Source organism: Geospiza fortis, unplaced genomic scaffold (genome assembly GCF_000277835.1).
Source record: "Geospiza fortis unplaced genomic scaffold, GeoFor_1.0 scaffold131, whole genome shotgun sequence".
Lineage (NCBI taxonomy): Eukaryota > Metazoa > Chordata > Aves > Passeriformes > Thraupidae > Geospiza > Geospiza fortis.
The window spans coordinates 752,307-773,381 of NW_005054391.1; the positions used below are offsets into that span (position 1 = coordinate 752,307).

At 40.8% G+C, this 21,075-nt stretch overlaps 1 protein-coding gene across 1 annotated transcript; it reads right to left on the reverse strand.

Annotated features, from left to right (window-relative positions):
• Nucleotides 1-2,751: 2,751 nt before the first annotated feature.
• ZBTB11 (zinc finger and BTB domain containing 11) lies at nt 2,752-20,628 on the reverse strand. Its single transcript, XM_031060805.1, has 11 exons — nt 20,376-20,628; nt 17,929-18,164; nt 17,044-17,275; nt 15,117-15,919; nt 13,217-13,396; nt 12,491-12,727; nt 11,963-12,107; nt 10,774-10,891; nt 8,161-8,319; nt 7,528-7,703; nt 2,752-6,054 (listed from the first exon to the last, which is right to left on the reverse strand). The coding sequence occupies exons 1-11, from the start codon at nt 20,626-20,628 to the stop codon at nt 5,522-5,524; spliced, it is 3,072 nt and encodes a 1,023-aa protein (XP_030916665.1). The 3' UTR covers nt 2,752-5,521.
• Between the last annotated feature and the right edge of the window lie 447 nt (nt 20,629-21,075).

Sequence of the window (21,075 nt, forward strand, 5' to 3'; positions counted from 1 at the left end):
TAGTCAGCAGGAAGGAGTCCCCAGCCTGTCTCTAAGGTACCTGAGGGGTGCCAGTTCCCAGGTTGTGCCCTATTGGGGATGACCCAATCCTGGTATTCATTGAGCTTTGGCAAAAGCAGCTGTGCTCCTGGGAGCACCAAGGCAGCAGCCACAGCTGCCATCGGGCCTGGTGAGCTTCATCTCCACGGCTGCCGGGTGTGTAGAGCACCCCTTTGTCAGAACTCACGGGACTCTGCTGAGCTTCGTGTGCTGCCAGTGGCTTTACTAAAGCTGGCTTTCCAAAGAGACTTGGGAGGAAAAGTCAGCTTTTGAGAAAATGGCAACTTCTGTTTCCTGAAAAGGCAAACAGGTTTTAAACTATTGGAATTCACTGGTGTCACTAGAACTCTGAATAGGTTGCTGTAAGATTAGATAAGATAAATCTGCTTGAAGACACTACAGGGTTTCAAGAAAGCTTTTTGTCAATTTGGTAGCCTTAAAGGGTGTTCTGCAAAGAGGTTTGGTTTTTTTGAATTCCTTATATAACTACAAGTTGAGGAATGCTGAGTAGTTCTGTTCTTAAGCTACAAAAGGGAAGGTTATGTTCTAAACTCACCAGCATTTGTTGTCTAGTGTCTCTGTCATGACTCACTAGAACACCATAAATATTGGATAATTAACAGTTTGCTATTTTACTTTATCTTATTAACACATCCCTTATTTCTTCTGGTTTCATTAACAAAAAGATCTACTGTTGTCTAATTTTGAAACACTGGCATCTTATATAGTACTTACTTAGGAAAGCAGCTCATGTCTAATAATGTGGAGCCATTGCTTGGGGGTAGATGCATAGTTATCCATGGAATTAAAAGCTGGGAACATCAACTTGTTACACTTTAACTCTGGACACAGCATGTTCCATTTGTGTTTGCAAACTTGCATTTAGCAGTCTGCAGTGGTGGGAGCCCAAGATTTACTGCCCAGACCTCTGCAGCTTTGTGAGGTCTGGGCACTCCAACACCAGCTGCCCCTCAGGCTGGGTAAGGAGGAGGCAGGAGTGGCTGGTAATCAGAGCATGGACTTCCTGATGCATGGAACATGGTCTGAAAAACCTCTGCTTGGCATGTGGCTCAGTTCTTAAATTTGGATTTCCTGATGAGATGGATATGCAGAAAGTCTCTGTGGTTCTGTAGGAAGAGCTCCACTGAAACTTGAAGTCATGAGCCCATATTGATGTTTTCCTGGGAGTACAAGTTATTAATCTAAAGTTAATGCAAGTTATAATAAAAATATGATTATCTCTCCTTTTCTCCCCCAGCATCCCCTAATTTGTAAAGACGGTTTTTGCATGTAAGGTGTTGGCTGATGTTACAGAATCACAGCAGTGCTTTGGTGACAGAAGTGTCCCCACTGACAGCAGCTGCCATCTCTACAGCTGCAGGCACGGAACAGGTAACTGAAAGAAGGGCCTAAAGGGAGGCTTTAGTTCTGTTACTCGGGTGCTTGTGTGACAATCCTGCTCACATGTGAAATTTAAAGCCATGACAAGAAGAGCTTGCACTACCCCACATCTAAAAGCACCACTTAACTCAGCAATGCTGGGAGGCAGGGCACTTGGCCCCTGAGGAGAGACAAAGCCTGCAGCACAGAACTTTTCCATTGGGAACAAGAAAAAACTTCCTTTCTGCTAAGTCACTGGAGACTTGTAAGGGTGCTCCCCAACAGCTCTGCACTGGAGGTTGACTACAGTGACCAGGGCCTCTGCCTGCAGCAGCTGGAATTTTTTCTGCAGGAGCGTAGGCCTCAGTTAAGAGCTGCTCCAGAGAGGCTGGGGGGGTTTCACCTTGCTGTTGGCCACAGTTGTAAGACTGGCTCCTGAATGTTAGCATTAAACACTGGTGCTGCAGAAATTCATGGTGCTCCCTTCAACAGCAAGGAATGACATGATTGTAACTCCTGTGGAAACAAAGTGGGCAAAAGATTATCCACACATCACTTGGCTGCTGTGCATCTGCAGTTGCATCCCTGTGGAGCAGTAGTTGTTCCACAGAGCCTACCTTACTCCTTCAGCACTCAGCCTTTTGAAACCCCCACTTTTCTTTAATTATAGACTTAGCTTGGTTACTCACAGGGGCTCACAGAGGAGTTAAAAGCTCCTAGCGTTCCCTTAGGATGAACCACAGAGGATAATCAGGCTTTCTGCAACATCAGTGCTGCCTTGAAGCTCCTGTAACTGAAAAGGAAAAGGCACGGGACACTGCTCCCAGACCTGGAGGCAGCGGTACAGCTCATCCCTCAGCCAGGAGAGTGCCACTGGAGGGCAACCTCCCCACCACAATCCCTTCTCAAATACCCATCCCAGGGCAGAGCCAAGATGGAAGTGCTTGCTGGTGCCTGCTTTGGGATGCAGTGTTGTACACCCAAGTCAACAGAAATACTGTCTGAAAGAAACCAGAGTGGTTACAGCTGGGTACCAGGGGCTGAGCAGATACCTCATCCACCCGAGGACTTGCAGCCAAAGCAATTTCAGTGTCAATATCCACAGTGTTTCATCAGCACTGTGCTCTTGTACAGCCATGTTCTGACAAATCAGGAGGGCAGTGTTTTTCCTTTCCCCATACAATGTAACTCTTTGGGCCTTAAGCAAGAATTAAAAAGCAGGTTTTGAACTATCCAGGCCAGAATCTGTCTGTATATGGAAAGTGAAACACTGCAGAGGAATCTGCAACACCTTCTTTCCCCAGAGTAAAATAAAGTTTCTTGAAAGAGCAATTCATGGCAGAGCTCAGTTTATTTGATGACAGAAATAACCATAACTTTATACATTTAACACTAAATAAAAACAGCAGAATGTACAAATCTGATTCATTATGTACAGGAATTCACTTGGAATACTTAATGAATAGACACTTCTCATTAACTTTATTTAAAAAAAAAATCAAATACCAACTGCATATTTGCAGTCTGACTTTTGCAGTAGGGTAGTGAATGTCTTAAGTGCTGAAGTCCAAAGAAAAACATAAGGCAACCCCACACAGATGGGAACCGCAAAGCCAAGAGTGACACTCCTTACTTACCTCACACCGTTCTGAAAAGGTAAGGCACAGCATGTTAAGAAAGGGGTGCCACAACATTCAGCTTTGACATTCCTGGCTGATTCTCGCTTAGAAAACAACCTTCTGTTACTAGTTTGGTTGGTGGTTGTTTTAAAACAGCAGATCATTGAGTCAGTAAAAGTATTTTGACAGTGGATAAGAAAGCTCCAAAACTCAGATTGACTTTTGCTTCTTCCATAGGTTGGGCAAATAAATAAATGCACCAAAGATTAAACTAAGGTGCTGGTAATATTCTTTTTTGCAAGGTAACACACTAAATATACAAATAATGTTCTAGCACTATTTACAGCTATTTTTCCTTGAACACTTCTTCACTTTAGCAATACATAATTATTTTTAGGATACAAATATTGAAATAAGTTTTCAAGTTTATCTAGTGCTTTTAAATATTTTTCCATCATAATGGCAGTATTTTAATTTTAAGCAGGATGGCTATCTCCAGATTCTTTACCATACAAAAATTCAAGTTACAGCTAGCAGTAATTTTTTTTTAATATTCATTTTAGTTTTACTCCATTTGGTAATTAGAAAATAATACAATTGTAAAGGGGTGCAGGATATATAAATAACTACATTATTTCTCTGAAATTTTTGAAATAGGCATCTACAAATTAATTTGGATCCAAGACTCAAACATAAAAAATTTTCAACAACTGCTTATCTACAGAATTGCAAAGTATAAAAAGAACAGTCCATTCTGTAGCTTAGTAGACAGATATCCACATAGTTAAATAAGATGAAAAGTAGAAATACTAATTCAAATGAGGTGGTTACTTTGCCACAGGGTTTGCTGAAATTTTGTTCAGCGGATCTGTTTCACAGGTAGCAGAATTATATGCACGTCACTTTATTTATGAAATTTACCCTGCAATATTACAAGTTTATGGCTGCTCAGGTATCTTACTGCTGTCCAGGTTAGGAAATGTGATACCACTACAGACTGAGAAGAATTTAAAGACTACAGCTCTGAATGCTCACATGCAAAGGACTTTCAGCTTCCTTGGCAGACGTGCTGCTTGCTTAAAAAAGCCACGCAGCGACAAAGGAACCTACACTTGTACAGATTAAGGTGTGCCCTGTTCGTTTTATCGAACCAGGGACACAGAAACCTGGGCCAAGCCCAGCTGTCACTGACACTTACTTGCAGGAACACCCAGTAAGGATTTACCAGGTATCAACTGGTCCTAGAAGTATTTCTCTTAAAGCAGCAGTAATAAGGTCTTCTAGAGATTCTGGTAATTTTGAGACCATTTAATTTTTACCCCATCCTAAGATTTTCATATTTCCCTCCCGTGATACTGTCAGGTGTCCTACTTGGGAATTAGCAGGGCTCCTCCTTTCAATACAATACAAGACAACATCAGTCCATAACCACCTGGACTTCCTTAGTTCCTGAAAAACTGTGCCATTAGACCTTTTTCCTTTGACAGTTTCTTCATCAAATGTAAAGCAAAAACAGAAGCATCCCTCATGAGGCTGCCTGCGTTGGGTTCACACATCAGTGCTGGCAATAGCTTCCAAACAAACATGGAGCTAAATGTGGCTGTGCACAGAGGCTGCAGTGCAAACTCCTCCCTCACAAAGCAAAGGAGTTTACTTCTCTAAGTAGCCTCCCTGGGGTGGGCTGTCCTCTGGTCAACTTCAATTCACAACCATCTTGGAGAACCAGATCACAACCATCTACTTGCCCATTATCTATAAAACATTTTACAGCATTTTGCTGAACCTTGGACCAGCCACCCACATGCCTGGAATTTAAGTAAGTTCTTCAGAACTGGGATTCACTACCTACCAATGGTGCATTTGCCCAGAGAAAAAAGCTTCAGTTTTTCTGTATGCCACATGAAGCACAAGCCTACACAAAGCATTCTACCACCTCCCTTGTCTTGAGAGTAAACAGACAGCATTCAATACAGGAAATTTGCTCACAAACTTGATGAAATGCACATCAAAACAAACAAAAAAACTACCAATAGCTGTGCATTTCTAGTTTTTAGTGCAGCCTTTTTGTATGTTTTTCTTTTTCATTTTTCAAAGTTACAGTATGATACTTCATGACACAAAAACATAATTTTAACCTTTTTGTTTTGTTTAAAGTTACAGCCAGTATAGAAATCTTAGCTTTCAAAGCCTTGGCCCACACTGGAATATTGGTACTTTTTCCATCTAATGCATGGTGCAGTATTCTGTCATCACAACATTCAGTACTGAGGATTTTGAGACCATTTAATTTTTACCCCATCCTAAGATTTTCATATTTCCCTACCCTGATACTGTCATGTGTCCTACTTGGGAATTAGCAGGGCTCCTCCTTTCAATACAATACAAGACCATTTGAAAACAGGCATCACTGAAAGCCTCAGATAGCCCATTTTACACTTGGCTCTCACAGATACACAACCTCACCCTTCTTGCTCTCTCATACACTAAATCGACTCTGTTGTTGTTACATGGGCCACTTCTACTTCGACAGTTTCAATGGCCTGCGTCACTTCAGCCATTTTCTGTCCTTGCTGTTGTGCCAGTACATAATTTACCACCTGCATGATGCTTTGGTCAGAAAGGGTGGAGACTGACGTGCACTCCTCAGTAGCTGCAACCGCTTCGATGGCTTCCAGCGTCTCTCCTGTCACCACCACAGTCTCGCCCTCGCCAGCGCCAAAGCTGATCTCGGTTTCTTGCTCCTGTATGTCTGAGGCTAAAATGCTGACGGCGTGTTCCACCTGCGTCCCCTGGTTGTGAAACTGCAGGGTGTCTTTTTCCAGCATGATTTTGCAGGGGATGTAGTCCCTGTGGAGCTTGGTCATGTGCTTGCGCAGGGTGCGCGCGTCGATGTAGGCCTCGTTGCACACGGGGCACACGTAGGGCCGCTCGCCCGTGTGCGTGCGCACGTGGCGCTTCAGGGAGCGCGCGTCCGCCCACGCCACGCCGCACGTCAGGCACTCGAAGGGCTTCACACCTGCAGGGCAGAGCAAGCAAAGGTCACAGCACTGGCCAGCAGCAGGAGCAGCAGCCACAGGGAGAACAGCAGGGTGGAGAACACAGCAATGCTGTGATGTTTGCCATGTAAGAAAGAGATCCCACACAATACTGTGATGTTCGCCATGTAAGAAAGAGATCCCACAGCAATATTGTGATGTTTGCCATGTAAGAAAGAGATCCCACACAATACTGTGATGTTCGCCATGTAAGAAAGAGATCCCACAGCAATATTGTGATGTTTGCCATGTAAGAAAGAGATCCCACACAATACTGTGATGTTTGCCATGTAAGAAAGAGATCCTGTGCACCATTTCTGTGTAACCATGTAATGCAAGCATAATGCTTTCAGTAGTTAAGATTCTTCACAAGTGCCCAGTCCAATCCAACACTTTACTTTAAAAAACTTTTCAAGATTCCTTTTAATGCAGTTTCTTCCTTACTTTAAGTGCACAATGCTTAATGGAATTCTGATAATTTTGATGCCTTTCTGAAGCCGTGTTTTTACTTCACAGAATTTGTCACTTTCTTTTCTAGTCATCCTTTGCTTCTGTCAATCCTTCTGTACACCTACAGCTTTACCCTGCTCTTCACTGCATATGTTCAAATACAGCATCTGATGTTTGTATGATCTTATTTTCCTTCATAACATCTGAGTTCTGTGGTGGTGACAAACACCATCTCACTACTGGCTTTTCCTCTGTGACAGCTACTGTAAATTTAGGCTAGGTACCTACTACAGGACACTTCCTCTGTTTAGAAACAAACGCAAAATCTCTATTTCAATAGTTAGACAGCTGTCAGATTTACTCTTAAGAGCTCTTAAAAAGGAGACATGCTTCAAAAAAAAGTAGGTTTTGCAGTATGACAGGAGAATATAGATTCCCAACATGGCTGAAAGAACCAAATAGTCAAAAATCAATTTCATATTTTACATCTAAAGTAAAAATGCCCATAATTCTTTAACAAAAAAAAAAGTTTCATATTTTCTCCAAACATCATACAATTTATCACTTGTCATAAATTAGGAAGTTGATAAATTTCCAACATTGGTCTTTTTTTTGTTTCTATATTTAGGCCAATCATTCTCCTATCTGAAGAGTACTTTGTTAACTGTGTGTGCCTTTGAAAATGGAGAATGTTTTAGTGCATCAAATTCTTTGCCAGATTTACCCCTCTTATTCACTTCTAAAAATGTTCCTCTTCTATTCAGGTACAGAGGACAAATTGGCATAGTCCCTGTGTGTGACTGGAGCTTTAGAAAGACCCCAGCAATTTCTGGGAATCACTGACAGCAAGTTACCAAACCAGGATTCACATAGAACTGGAGAATCTGTAAAAACTCTTCCATGTTTTGCCAGACAGGATACACAGACTCAAAGAAACTATTACCCCCTTACACATTGTGTTTTTAGGGCTTGAGAGATGTAATGACTATTTGTGTTCTACATACCTTCATGATTGTTCATGTGTCTCCTATATTCCCGGAGCTGTGTGAATTTTCTTCCACAGTGCTCGCAAACTCGTTCCAGATTTTGTTTTGCTCTTCCTTTTTTACCATGTGTGGCTTTCTTTACATGTCTTCTGTACAAAGCTTTCTCATAAAATTCTTTTCCACATACATTACACCTAAAATGTGTTAATGTGAAAAATCTGTTAAAACCATTATTGTACACCTGTGTTTTAACCCAAAATGCACTTTATTTACAGTAGGCAAACTTTAAGGGCAATACTGTCTTATATGGTAAGTAGTTCCATAATTAGAAGTAATATTGTTGGACTGAACTACCTTTCCTCTTATTCACAGCCACAAAGCTTCCACTTACATTTCTAGAGACGTGAGATCACACAAGTTTCTAACTTCACTGATTGTATTTATCCTCTTATGACTTCATGTCTTAGTTCCAGCACCATGTCCCAGCTTAGCAGCCAACCCATGCTATGTAAAGCCACCCATTCATCCTCAGGCACTCAAGCCCCAGTCACCATCAATCCATTGGTACTTAAGTGGACTGGGCAGTGCCTTGTATCTCCATAGCCTCACTTTGATTAGCACCTTTCAGTTGTTAAATTAATTTCCTCTTACCTATAAGGGTCTGTGACAGAATGAGACTTTACATGAGAATACCAGTCTTTCTTCCAGCTGTAACATTTTCCACAGAACTGACACTGAAATGGTTTCACACCTAAATGTTTATTCATATGCTGCCGAAGGTCCCGAGCTTCATAGAAACTCTTGTCACACCTGTAACAGCAAATGTTTTAGCATCCCATACAAGAAAGGCATTGATTTCAAAGGCACTGGAACCCTCTTCTTTAATAGCAACTCAAGATTGAGAACACCTACTGTATCATCAGTATTTATTTAAAACACAATCCCACAATATTCTTTCTGCAGTTTTAATGGTGAATATTCAAAGGCAAACCAACTGGGAGACATCAGAAATTTGTAATATACCATATGAACATATGAGGACAGTAACAGCTGCTTCTTTCCTTAACCAAAGAGGACTGACACAAAGATAACTGGAAATAGTTGTTTTTAATGCTCAAATGTAGGGTTTTTTTAGAAAATAAAAACCCCCAAATTCATAATCCTGCAAGAAAGCATCTGAAAGTATCAATACTCATTCTTTAGCTTGCTGCTTGTACACATCTTAACGCAGGCTAACTTATGGTTTTCCTTCACTTATGCTTTGCCATAGTTGGACTATACAGCTCCTCTTGGTATGAAGGCTACAGAATTTGGTCTAATCAAAAACATGATTTCTCCCTTTGAAAGAAATTCTGCTGCTCATCTCTGTCTCTTCCTCATGTAACAACAAACAGCTGCATGACTTAAGAAAGGACAGAGGCAGAGCAATGCCAGCAAGCAAAGGTGGGTGATTCAACGTCTACAGGATCAACCACTGGAATGAGGGAATGTGAAAATGAGAAAAGCTTCCATACAGCAAAAAAACATTTGATATTACATTGCCTGAATAATGGGCATTCTGGAGAGAAAAAAAGTTGACTTTGCTTTTGAGGGAGGGGAAAAAAAAAGAAGTAACAATCCTTGAGCCACAGTACCAACCTCCTCCTCCTCCTAGGCGGGAAAGTCTCACCACTCCAGTTCAAATGGGGCTCTCAGGGATCCTCAGTTTGCACATTCATATAAAATAGCACCAGAAAGACCCCTCAGGGGCTTGAATGGGGTTGGCACTTGGTGCTCTTTCCCCAAGGACTATGTATGTGGAAAAGCCATTCGAGAAGTAAAAAACTCAAGCAACCACCATACACTGTCATGCATTACTGCAGTTTAATCAAACACATACTTCACTGCAAAACTTCCAGGAACATTTTGGGAAAATAATTCATGGTCAGCTTTGCTCAACTGGGCCAGAAGTTCAGACTGAAGCCTGACAGGGAGGTTTCCATCCCAAGCCACCAAACTAAAAACTGAAGTCTGGTTATTGCTTAGTGAAGCTCTCTAAACCACCAGTGACAACATGTATTATATCCTTAGCAGAGACATTTGCTGGAGAAGCAGCAAGGACTGTGTCTGTTTTGAAGAAGCTGGGGAGTCAAAATATCTTCTCTGTCAAGGTGACCTCTTGCATCCATGGCCCTACTGCCTTTGAGTAAAAAAAATTTGTTTTATAAATATATGTCACCTTCAAAACTAAAACTCCCTTCCATAGTATATTTCATGAAACAGTGTCTGTGCACCCTATTAGCTCTGTTCTTTTTATTTTTAGAATTAATGCTTTTAGTATTAAAAAATCACTAAATAAAAACACTGTTGGCAGAACTGAAGTAAGTTTTCGTAATTTAGAAAATATTATTTTTGCTAGTATGCAGCAGCACTGAGATAATTTAAACAATTTCTTTAGATTATTACTTTCTTTAAAACCTTGAGTTGCTACAGGCAATCATATAAATTGTACCACTCCTCTTAATATCTGACAGAGCTTCCCAGACACCTCATTGTGAGTTCCAAAATTAAACAATATTTGTCCTTCTGCAGGGCACTTGAAAGGTTCCCTATAGTCTGCTTGGTCATGGAAGTAGTATCCATGTTTTGCTAATGCACTAAGATCACACTTTCCAGTTACAGTTTCTGCTTTGCTAAAGTCCACAGTGCTGTCATGTAAATAGTAATAAATGCCATTAAGAATAAAAACAAATGTCACTTATTGCAGTATTTAAGTGGTCATATATGTTTTATAATCAAGAGAACTGCAACAGTCAGTGAGTCTCAGTTTGCAATGTTCCTAAACAGCCACGTTTCAGCAAACATTGAACACAAGTGCTGGACATTGCAGACTCTGCAGCTTCAAATCCAGCTGAAATCCACTATCACACTACAAGAGGGCAAAACCAGGCTGAAGGCCCTTGGCCTCTTACAACCTTACACTCTTTTATCTGTCCTACAAAAAAGCTGTATACCCACACAGCTACTGATTGTAGCACCAATTACAGTGCAAAGTCATTAGAGAAGAGCTGCAAGAAACTAGGGCTAGGTAACAGCTTAAAACCAAGCCTTTGCTCTCCAGCACATGTATTCACAAAAATGCATTTTTATTCTCACACTTTCCAAGTCCCATCCCAGGCCAGTGGAACAGTTTTATCCTGCAACAAGGAGCTTTTAATCTTGAAAATGACTGGGATCATTAATACCAAGAAAAAGCCCACCAAAACCACCCATCACCTGACTTACTGAGTACACTGATATCCACGAACTTCAGGCTTTGGCTGATGTTTCTTTATGTGTTTACTGAGTCCTGATGCCCTGTGGAAAGATTTTCCGCAGATGGAGCAAAGATATTTGGATTCTCCTAGCAAAAACAAAACAAAACACGTTACCAAGCCATGCCTCCATTTCTCTGGAGTGGTTTATGAGACAGGTTTTTAATTCGTATATAACTTACCTTAAGAAATCAGAGCAGTACTACAAAGTGAAGTTTGTTTAATTACACACTGATGGAATTTTTAAATGTGTTTTGTATGTGTCAATGTAATAATGGACAAGGGGGGAGTAGCAACTCTAAATTAGTTTATTTCATGTTTTTAAACACAGGTACATTGCTGCAACTATGATTTAGCGAGGAAAACTGAGCAGCCTAAAAACCTGCCTTTTTGTGTGAAAAAAACCACAAGTGCCTGTGCTTATGTATTATGCAACTTCTTCAGAAACACAGTATTGCTTATGGACTACTGCTGGTATCTTGCATTTGTGGAAAAACACCTTAAAATAAAAGTTTTTGCTCTATTTCTCTATTTCATCAACACAGGAGTGATGACTACCAATACAAATTCCTTAATTTCAAGAACAAATTATCCTGAGTATCTCTCTTGATTCTGCTCAGCCCAGAAAACCAGAAACACAGACAACCTTTACAAATTACAATTTTAAAACTCTGCTTGTATTGAATTATTATATTGCCATCTTTCACATGCTAAGATCTTTGAAGACACTAGGCTTTACAAAATGTCAGTATTAGTACAGAACACCTTGTAAAACATATATGGAGATTCTGAGAGATTTAACTTAGCATGTTTTCCTGTAAAAGGACAGGCTGGGAGATGAAGTGCATTAGAACATTCCAGCCTATTGCCTATTTCTTGTTGAATTGACACGATACAGTCATTAAATACGTACATAAAACCACAGGACAGATGAACCACAATTCCCCATTCTTGTATAGAACATTTGCATAATAACACTAAACTATGGTTTAGCCCCAGAAAACAACTACTTACCTCTATCTCAGCTGCCTGACCAGAAGAAAAAGAACAAACTACCATTTATTTTTAAACAGTTTCTCTTGACACTGAAGAACAACATTTAAGTTCAGCAGCATAAAATATCCAAGCAAAGGAAAAGGATTCCCCCTCTCATCACTTACCTGTATGAATGCTCATGTGCTCCTGAAGACTTCTTTTTGTGACAAACGACTTTTCACACAAGTCACACTTGAACTGTTTCTGTACTTCATGGAGAGCTAAGTGCATTTTCAATCCATGCTTATACGTAAAGGTCTTTCCACAAACCTAAAAAAATCCACACGTGGTGGACAAATAAAACTAATTATGTAATAGGTGTTTAACTTCAAACAGAACAAAACCTCCTGTATTTCTTGGGAACTAGGATGGCCAAGCCTGTGATTTTGCACCAGTGACAGAACTGGTCTATTAAAAAAAAAAGGAATAATCGAAGGAAGATATTCTTCTAGACACAAGAATATGAACTTGCACAACTCATATTCATTCTAGTTTTCTCACTCTTGGACTGCAAGCAATTTCATCATGAACGTTACACTAGTTTTCCCTATTGAAATGACCAAGATTAACATAAACTTTAGGCAGAGCATCAATACCAAAATATTGGTAATAGAGAACATTACAAATCCGATTAGAGAGCAAAAGGACTTTACCTTGCATGCATGGGGTTTGACACCTGTATGTTTAAGCATATGTATTCTGAGGGAATAGAGCTTGGGCAGAGTTCTCCCACAGATGTCACACACGAATTCCCGTTTGGTCCTCCCTTTCACCGAGGTCACGCCGGTCCCCTCGGCACCCCCGGCTGCAGCGCTGGCTTCCGTCTTCCGCGTGTGCCGCACCAGGTGTGCCCGCAGGGAGGCGCCGTACTGGAATTCCTTCTTACACAGCTGGGACAGAAAATATTACAACGGCACTTTGCATGTAACACTCAGAATTATTAAAAAAAACAAACAGAAGTAATCAAATGTTTTAAGTACAGTAATACGATGAGTTAAATCCATAATCCAACTCCTGAGGTTAATGAATAGTTGTAAATTTTTATTTTATGGCCACTGACAGAACCACTGATCACTACCCAGTGAGATTAACTTCCAGTCTAGACTAGACACAAATTTACTGGCAGGGTTAAAAGCAAATCTCATGCTAGCACTGTCCTGAGCAGTAAGTCACAAACTATGGTCAGGCCATGTGGCTGCACTCCATTCTACCTCACCCCATCCAGATCAAGGCTATATCCAACTCTGAAATTGGTAACTAAAATAAATATATATACCAAAAAAGGCAACAAATATAATTACTAATATAATTACAGAATTAATTTTCATAAGGAGAAAGATTTACACAGAAAAAAAACCAAACCCAACCCCTCAACTTACTGGGCATTTATATTCTTTAGATCTTTCGTGTTTCAGTGTGTGCATTATAAGTGCATAGCGCCGCTGGAACACCATTCCACAGTCAGTGCATTTGTGCTGTGCTTCCACTTCGTTATTTTCCGTGGTCTCTCTTTTGGGCTGTTTCATTTTTTTTCCTCTTTGTACCAGCTTCATGGCAACCTAAGTTGGAAAAACAGAACCTATTAATGAATTTTACTGCATTGTACTTCATACCTCATCTGAAAGTTTGTATTAAAAGTTGATGTTCTCTTTTTCTGTAATACCCCTTAATTTTGCTCAGCTGACTTAGCTACTTGAAAGTTACCTTGTTTCAGTTCACTACAAAACTACAGATCTCAAAGTGAGTGAAAAACCATTCTTTTTTAAAACCATAAACTTACTATGATGATGGTCACACAGTGACTTACCAGTTCAGGGACAATGAACTCTCCAGCCCTGAGTGACTGCCTAAGTGACAGCTATGGGATAGTTACAGAAAAACCACAGAGTACTGCCAGTCAGGATTTCTATGAAGCTGAGAGCATTCCAGCTTTCCTAGAGATTTTTATCTAGGAATAAGGCATATGGGGTTTTTTTAGGTGGTATTGGCAGTGCTAGCTGGAACTGATAAATCTCATCTTCCCTTGTAGAAACTTGCTGCCAAATTTTTTAGAAATCAAATTCTAAGTGATCAGGTTGAAATGTCCTGTGTCAGGTGTGTCCCCTTTGGGTTCCTAAGAATAAGGCAAGGGAAGGAAGTACAGGCATCCCAATTTCTTCATCCTGTTCTCCCAACTGTTGTAGACAGGTAGAAGAATTATAAAAGAAAGGCCTTATGAAACCAAGGCCTCACTTTGCAAAATTACCAAAGCTGCCTTGTCACCTCTAAGTGCAGCTATCAAGCAGTTTGCAAGTTCCCATATGAAGCCATTTTGAGAATGAGACATTTGTTAACATAACAATCTACTCTGAGGGTGAAAAACAAATGCACCTACAATAGCAAGGGATTTGTCCAATGAGAATCAGCAGAAAAAGTATGTAAACAATCCAAGAATAGAGATTTGATAGACAAGTAAAATACTATTTAGTAACCAATAAATTAGGTGGCAAGAAAACTACTAACCAACGGGAATCAAACACAAGGTCTATGAAAACTGTATAAAATAAGTTACGTGAATAAAGATTCAGCTCTTCCCACATTAAGAAAATGGAGTCTTGCATGACTTATTATTCTGATACTCAACAAATGAGGTATCTAGCAGTTTTTGAAAACATGCCAGCCCTTCCATGCCTCTGAAAACCAAACTGAAACTCAACTTTTTAATGTGTTTTTAAAAATTTTCCTGTTGCTCTGAAAACTTATGCAAACTTGGCTAAATTGTGAAGCCAAAAAAATAATTTTATCCAGTACATGATTAGTAAGAGCTAGGAAAAGAATTAATTCCTACAAAGCACACCTCATCCCCTATATCTCCGTGCCAGGTGCAAGTACTGTAATTTAAACCAGAAGCATTTTTCCTGCAATCTCTTTCCCGTTATTCTCCCAGCATCAAAATTGGGAACTCAGGAGAGTGTCTCCTTCCCAAAGCTTATACGACATCCCATGCCAGAGGGGGAGTTAAGGGATGCACAAAACACTAAAGGCTACAATACAAGTTAGGAAAGCAGAAACCTACTCCTGAGCCCAATCCTGAGCAATCATCCAAACTAATTTCTTTTTTCCGTAGGTCTGTGTACTTCATCTGTCAAGGAGCTGGATTTAAAAACTGCAAGCATTCTAAGGACCTTCAGTATGGAGGAATACTGATGTCAAGTCAATACCTTTGGGATTTTTTTTGCCCAACTGTCACAGCTTAGAAATTACTCTGGTAACTACAAGGTCTAATGACAGACAGAATACCTGCTGCACTGCAGATTTAGGATTTGTCTTTCTGTTCTGCAGTTTTTTTTCAATTCCTTTATGCAGCCTGATGTATCCCCCCTCAGTGACAGAACGCTGGCGAAGCTTGCTTTTGTAAGTATCATCCTGGCCGGAAGCAAGGCTCTCTGGCTGGGAAATGGAGCTACTCTGCTCGTCACTTTTTTGCTTGAGTGTCTCTGAGGAGTCTTCAGAAGCAGAGTCCACCTGTGCTTTATCACTCTGATTTTGAACTGTCTCAGTTTCCCTTTGGCTCTCTGTGTCCATGGCTTCCACAGCCGATGGCTCGGTGCTGAGTCTGTTGTAGAGGCTGTTTGAAATGCTCTCCACCAGCTGGATCTTGATGTAATTTTCAGTTGTTTCACACCGTTCCACAGGCTTGGAAGGATCACCTGCAGTGGCCTCTGGAGGCTCTGGGTGCAGGAGGTCAGGCTGGGGTGCTGCTGCCTCCTCTGTCCCAGCAGAGGAAGGAGCTCCATTCACAGCTACTGGCACTTCACTGGCTATGAGTTTAGGTTGCTCAACACCATCCACAGGCTGCACCTGCACTTCAGCCTGCTCTGCTAGATTTTGTGTTGACTCTACTGTTTGAATATCTCCCTTTTGGTACACTGTAATTTGTTTCTCTTCCATCTGTTTGTGCACATTCTCACAGATTTCAAGGACCTCTGACATGAAGAGATGCCGGGCGAGCATGGCCACTTCTGCCATGCTACAGAAGTCAAATGTTAATTCTGAAGTATAAGCAAATTCCAGTAAAGGCAGGAAACTGGACTTGCAGAAACCTACCAGAAATAAAACAAGATATTAGAGCAAATAATGATGACCTGAAATTACCCTAAAAGATCCCATGATGAATACAACAGTTCACCTTTGATACAGTTAAGCCTGAAATTTAGAGCAAAACACACTTGGAAATAACAAGCCCATCACTGACACTCAATTAATTGTCATTTACACTACAGCTTCCTCCTCATGTAGTTTCTACGTGTGGCTAAGCTCAGACAACTTTTCCAATAACTAAGTAGTACTTAAAGAGCTTCACAATAAAATTCTTTGAGGAATATTTCAAGATGCTGGGAGAGCCACAATACTTTTGGAGGAGATCAACTGAACCAAAGTCTTTCTGGATCTGCTACATTCAGAAGGTACTCAGGTCTTAAGTAACAAGTGATGTGGCAGAAAAATAAGGAAGTAGCTATTAAAAACAATAAAAATATGGATATACAGATAGAAATGCTGAAATATAAGAATTTGGTACAACTGCCACAGTTGCATAAATAATAAATCAAATATTTAATGTGGGGAACCTTCTGGGCCATCCTGTTAGAAAATCATTGTTCATGCATGCCTATTATTCATGCAGACAGTTAATGAATGAGCAAGCAATGCAGAAGTCATATGTTCTGTACACTACTCTTCATCACTACAAAGCTATTTTTAGAACATGTATTTTGGCTCCTGTCTTTCATATACCAGGTTTGGGAAATAAGCAGACATGTATATTTCTGCTTCACAGAAATAAGAAGCAATATAGCATTTGTTAAGCTAAACAACTCTCCAAGCAGCTTGTCAACATCCCTGCTTGATGTACTCAAGCATTTGATTTTGTTCCCTTTTTAACGTTTGTGACTAATACAAGGAGGAAACACACCTAAGCAAGGTAAAAGTCCATCAAAAGCTTCTCAGAAATTTTAAGATTAAATACCACAGTCCATGGAAAATCATATTAGGCAAAAATCAGAGTGATCACTTTTGCATTATGATCCACACAAAATACTTTTAGATTAAAACAGAGAAAAAAGCAAGATAAAAATGTGGTTGTCTTCAACACTCAAGAAAGACTGAATTAAATACTGTACACCTTAGGATATTAAGATTTCTAGCTTTGAAACCCACAGCAATTCACCTGACAGATCCACTACAGCTTCATGACTAGTGACAGCTCCCTTTTCAATGAAGAGCTCTCGGAAGTACTCGCTGTTGGCTGCCAAGACAGATTTGTGAGCTTTGTACTCCTCTCCTTCAATCAGCAAAGTCACATCACAGAACTGATTGGAAAGCCTCTGCTGATTCAGTTGGTTTAAGACTGACAGACAATGTTTGGAAGATGACTGCTTCACAAGGCCCTTACTGTCAACCTGTCATAAACAACATTTGAGAACTTCATTACATTTAGATTGTGCCTTTTTAAGCATTCACATTGAAACACAGAAAAGGATTATTTTCTGCAACCATACAATTAGTTCAAGCCTGTAGAATATAGAGCTTATCTTTACTATTGTTTTCTTTCTTTAAGTTTCACTCTCCCTCCAAACACAATTAAAACAGACTGGAAAAACGGGAAGACACATTCAAAAAGCTCTTTGACTGTATTTTTCTATGCTACAGTCTGAAAAAGTTTAGAAATACAAATGTCTTTATGTGCATGTGAGCCTGTAGTTATGAACAAGAATTTTATATATCAGTATAGCATCATTTATTAAGGAAAATACATAGAGTCCATAAGAATCTTGTATGTGATGGCAATTGTAAGCAATGGCAATTTTGCCATTAATTTTATCTTAGATTCTATATGCATAATATATAGCGTGATTTTATTTCCCAGCAATGATGTCCTATAATTAATTTCATGACATATACACCAGTATCCCATTTCTACACATTCAATGTCTTTGGCAAAAAGCATAGTCTTATTGTTACAAGATTATCACAACAATGGAAAAGAAGTCCATGACCAAGAATGCAGTAATAGAAAATGCAAATCCATTCAGATGTAAACAATGGTACTTACAAACACAAGCTCGTGCTTTGCTATTGGTTTCTTCTTCACAGGCTTTGGAGATGCTGCTGGGATTGATGCTGTGTTACTCAATTCATCATCTGTTTCATTACTGTCTTCATGAGATTTTGCATCCAGTCCTAACTCCTCCAGCATTTCAGAAGGATCTGAGAGAGATCTAGAGCGGTCTAGCTTTTCCTGGCACTTGCAGCATTCTTTAATGTAATCTTTAACCTGCTTAAGAATACCTAAAAAAATTCATGGAGCTTGATTAGGTTTCTAATCTTAATTCAATTTACTATAAACAAATAACTATGTAGAAGATTAGCTAAACATCAATAATTAATAATCAAAAATATTACATACTAACCAAGAAAAATAAAGTCAGTCCCCTACACTGTCCTCTCTGATGCAATATTACCACCACACCATTGCATGATATTGTCTCTACTGCTAATTTGAGAGAGAACATTTAGAATGTCACTACATGAAGCAAACCCTCCTAGAAAGACTATTAAGGCAAAAAAAAAAAAAAAAGGTATTTAGACATTTAGTCTCATCATCCCACATCAATGACAAATGTAATATAACCCTGTATTTAGCCCACACAAATGGCTTGTTCCTCCTGAGGAGGACAAAAATTGGAAGGCTCACTCATGAGCTTTTGCAAAATTGGGATCAACTGTGCTACATGCAATGACGCTGATAGGTGCTATTAACACTGATTTAAATCAATTGCTTATGATTTTGGAATTTAAATAAATCAATTTCTCACCAGTACTTTAACCGGTGTAACCAAATATAAATGACAGACCCGAGGAAATAGCCTGAATTTGTGTCAGGGGAGGGTTAGGTAGGATTTTAGGAACAGGTTCTTCACCCAGAGGGTGGCTGGGCCCTGGAACAGGCTCCCCAAGGAAGCAGTCACAGCACCAAGCCTGACAGTGTTCAAGCAGTGTTTGGACAGTGCTCTCAGGAATGACTCTTGTGACTTTTGGGGATGGTCCCATGCAAGGCCAGGAGTTATATTCAGTGATTCTTGTGGGTCCCTTCCAACCCAGCACATTCTGCAATTCTGTAAATAATTTCAGATACTCAACAGGTCCTAAGCTCAGGGTCCCCTTCTGGATCCCAAGGCATTTCCCATGCATGGCTTTCAATCCAAATTTGTTCTCTTCACTAGAACAATATAAAAGCATATACAGCAGCTGGGCCTCTATAGTTTAAAATCCAGCACAGCTCAAAACTTTGCTGACACAGACTTAGACTTGCTTGCTCACATCTCCTCAGGTACTTAATGATAGTGCAAGTCATGCTCTATCTCTGCAAGGATCAGGAAAACAGAGACTTAAGGCAACCTGAGATATTAATGCCCATTTCAACAATTTGTACATCTCCCTGATTTAATGTGAAATAGAAGGAGATCTCTGGTCTGCAAATCACATCCCTAACACCCCTCCTGGCCCCTGAGGCATTCTCCAGCCCATGGCCTTGCAGTCACAGAACACACGCCAGGCTGATGTCCATCCCAGGCTGACAGCTGGGCTAAAGCTGCTGTCCATAGCAGCCAGAGAATACTGTAATGGCAGGGAAAACACTGTTTTAAGGGAGACACATGTAAGAAACATAAAACTTGAACTGAAAGCATGGAATGAATTTTAGTATTCTCAGTGTAAGAGAAGCAAGAAGATTTAGGGTGTGCAAATAAAGGTGACCAATAAGATCAAAAGAGCACAGAATGTCTTCTCCTGACAAACAGAAGCTACCCTGAGACCCATGGAGGAAGTTTCCAGCACAGGATGAGAGTAGATGCCAGAACAGTAGAATGGTGGGCAGACAATGAGACTGCAGATAAAGGCAAGGAAACCACCATCCAGAATGGGTATATCAGCTTTGATATATCCTTTCTTCACATGAAAAGATCTTCAAGTCATTGAGATCTGGACTGGAGGGACTGGCTGCAGCTAAAGCAAAATCCCTCTAACTGAAAATAGGGAAAACTAAAGCTGGAATTACAGACTTGCTGGTGGATGAAGAGAGCAGAACAAGAGAAGCAATACAGACACACACTGGGCCTATGGCAAGTGAAAAGCAGGCTATTTGTTTAATGGATACCTAATGGATACCAAATCCAAAGGGAACAAGATATCAAGTCATTCCCTCAGGAAAAAGGAAGTCCCAATTGGGAATTACTGCCGTTCAGGCAATATCATTTGTAACAGCTGTGGCATCACTCAGGAGCCAGCTGAGAATTAATCTGGTCTTTTCAGACTAATCAGCTTCCCATTGCAAGTAAGAGACAAATAAAACTATGAGTGCCAGGACTGCCACCACTGGCAGCTGTAGTAGTTTAACATGAACACCAGTACATGCATGAATGAGGTCCAAAGCTAACCCAGCCCATGCGGGCCGGACTGTCACCCTATCCCAAGGGCACAGTTGAGATGTCACTGTCTTACCTGGGCTGTGTGCAGTATCTGGAGGGGACAGCTGTACTCTGTGTTTGCAGATATTCAAGGTGCCACCACCAGAGGAGAAGCCCTGGACAATTTGCCGACCAAGAGGTACCGTGCAGAGCGAGCCCTGCCTCTCGGGGTGTGACACAATGGCACTGCCCACAGAGCACGCGCTCGAGGTGGCGTGTTTAAAGGCACCGGTCACTCGGCAAGTGACAGTCCCCTCCTGCTCCCGCCAGGGAGGGCACAAGGACATCCCTCCAGCAGAAGGGAGACATGGAACTCCTAGAGCAGGTACAGGAGGGCAGCAAAGATAATTAAGGGACTGAATCATCCCTTTTACAAGGAACGGCTGAGGGAACTGCGCCCCGTCAGCCTTGAGACGAGACGACTGACAAGGGACCGCATCAATGTGTATAAATAACTAAACAGAGGTGCCAGGAGCATGGAGCAAGGTCCTGGTGATGCCAGGCAATGGCACAAGAGGAAACGAGCAGAAAGAAACTAATGCACGGGAAGTTCCACGTGAACACGAGTTAAATTTGTAAAGGTGACTGTGCGCCGGCACGGGCTGCCCCAGAGGCTCTGAGTCTCCACCGGGGCAGACACTCAAGAACCGTCTGGACGCGGTCCTGTGCCATGCCTGGATGACCCTGGGACCCGCCGCGTCCCTTCCGGCCGCGGTTCGGTATCTCGGTACCCA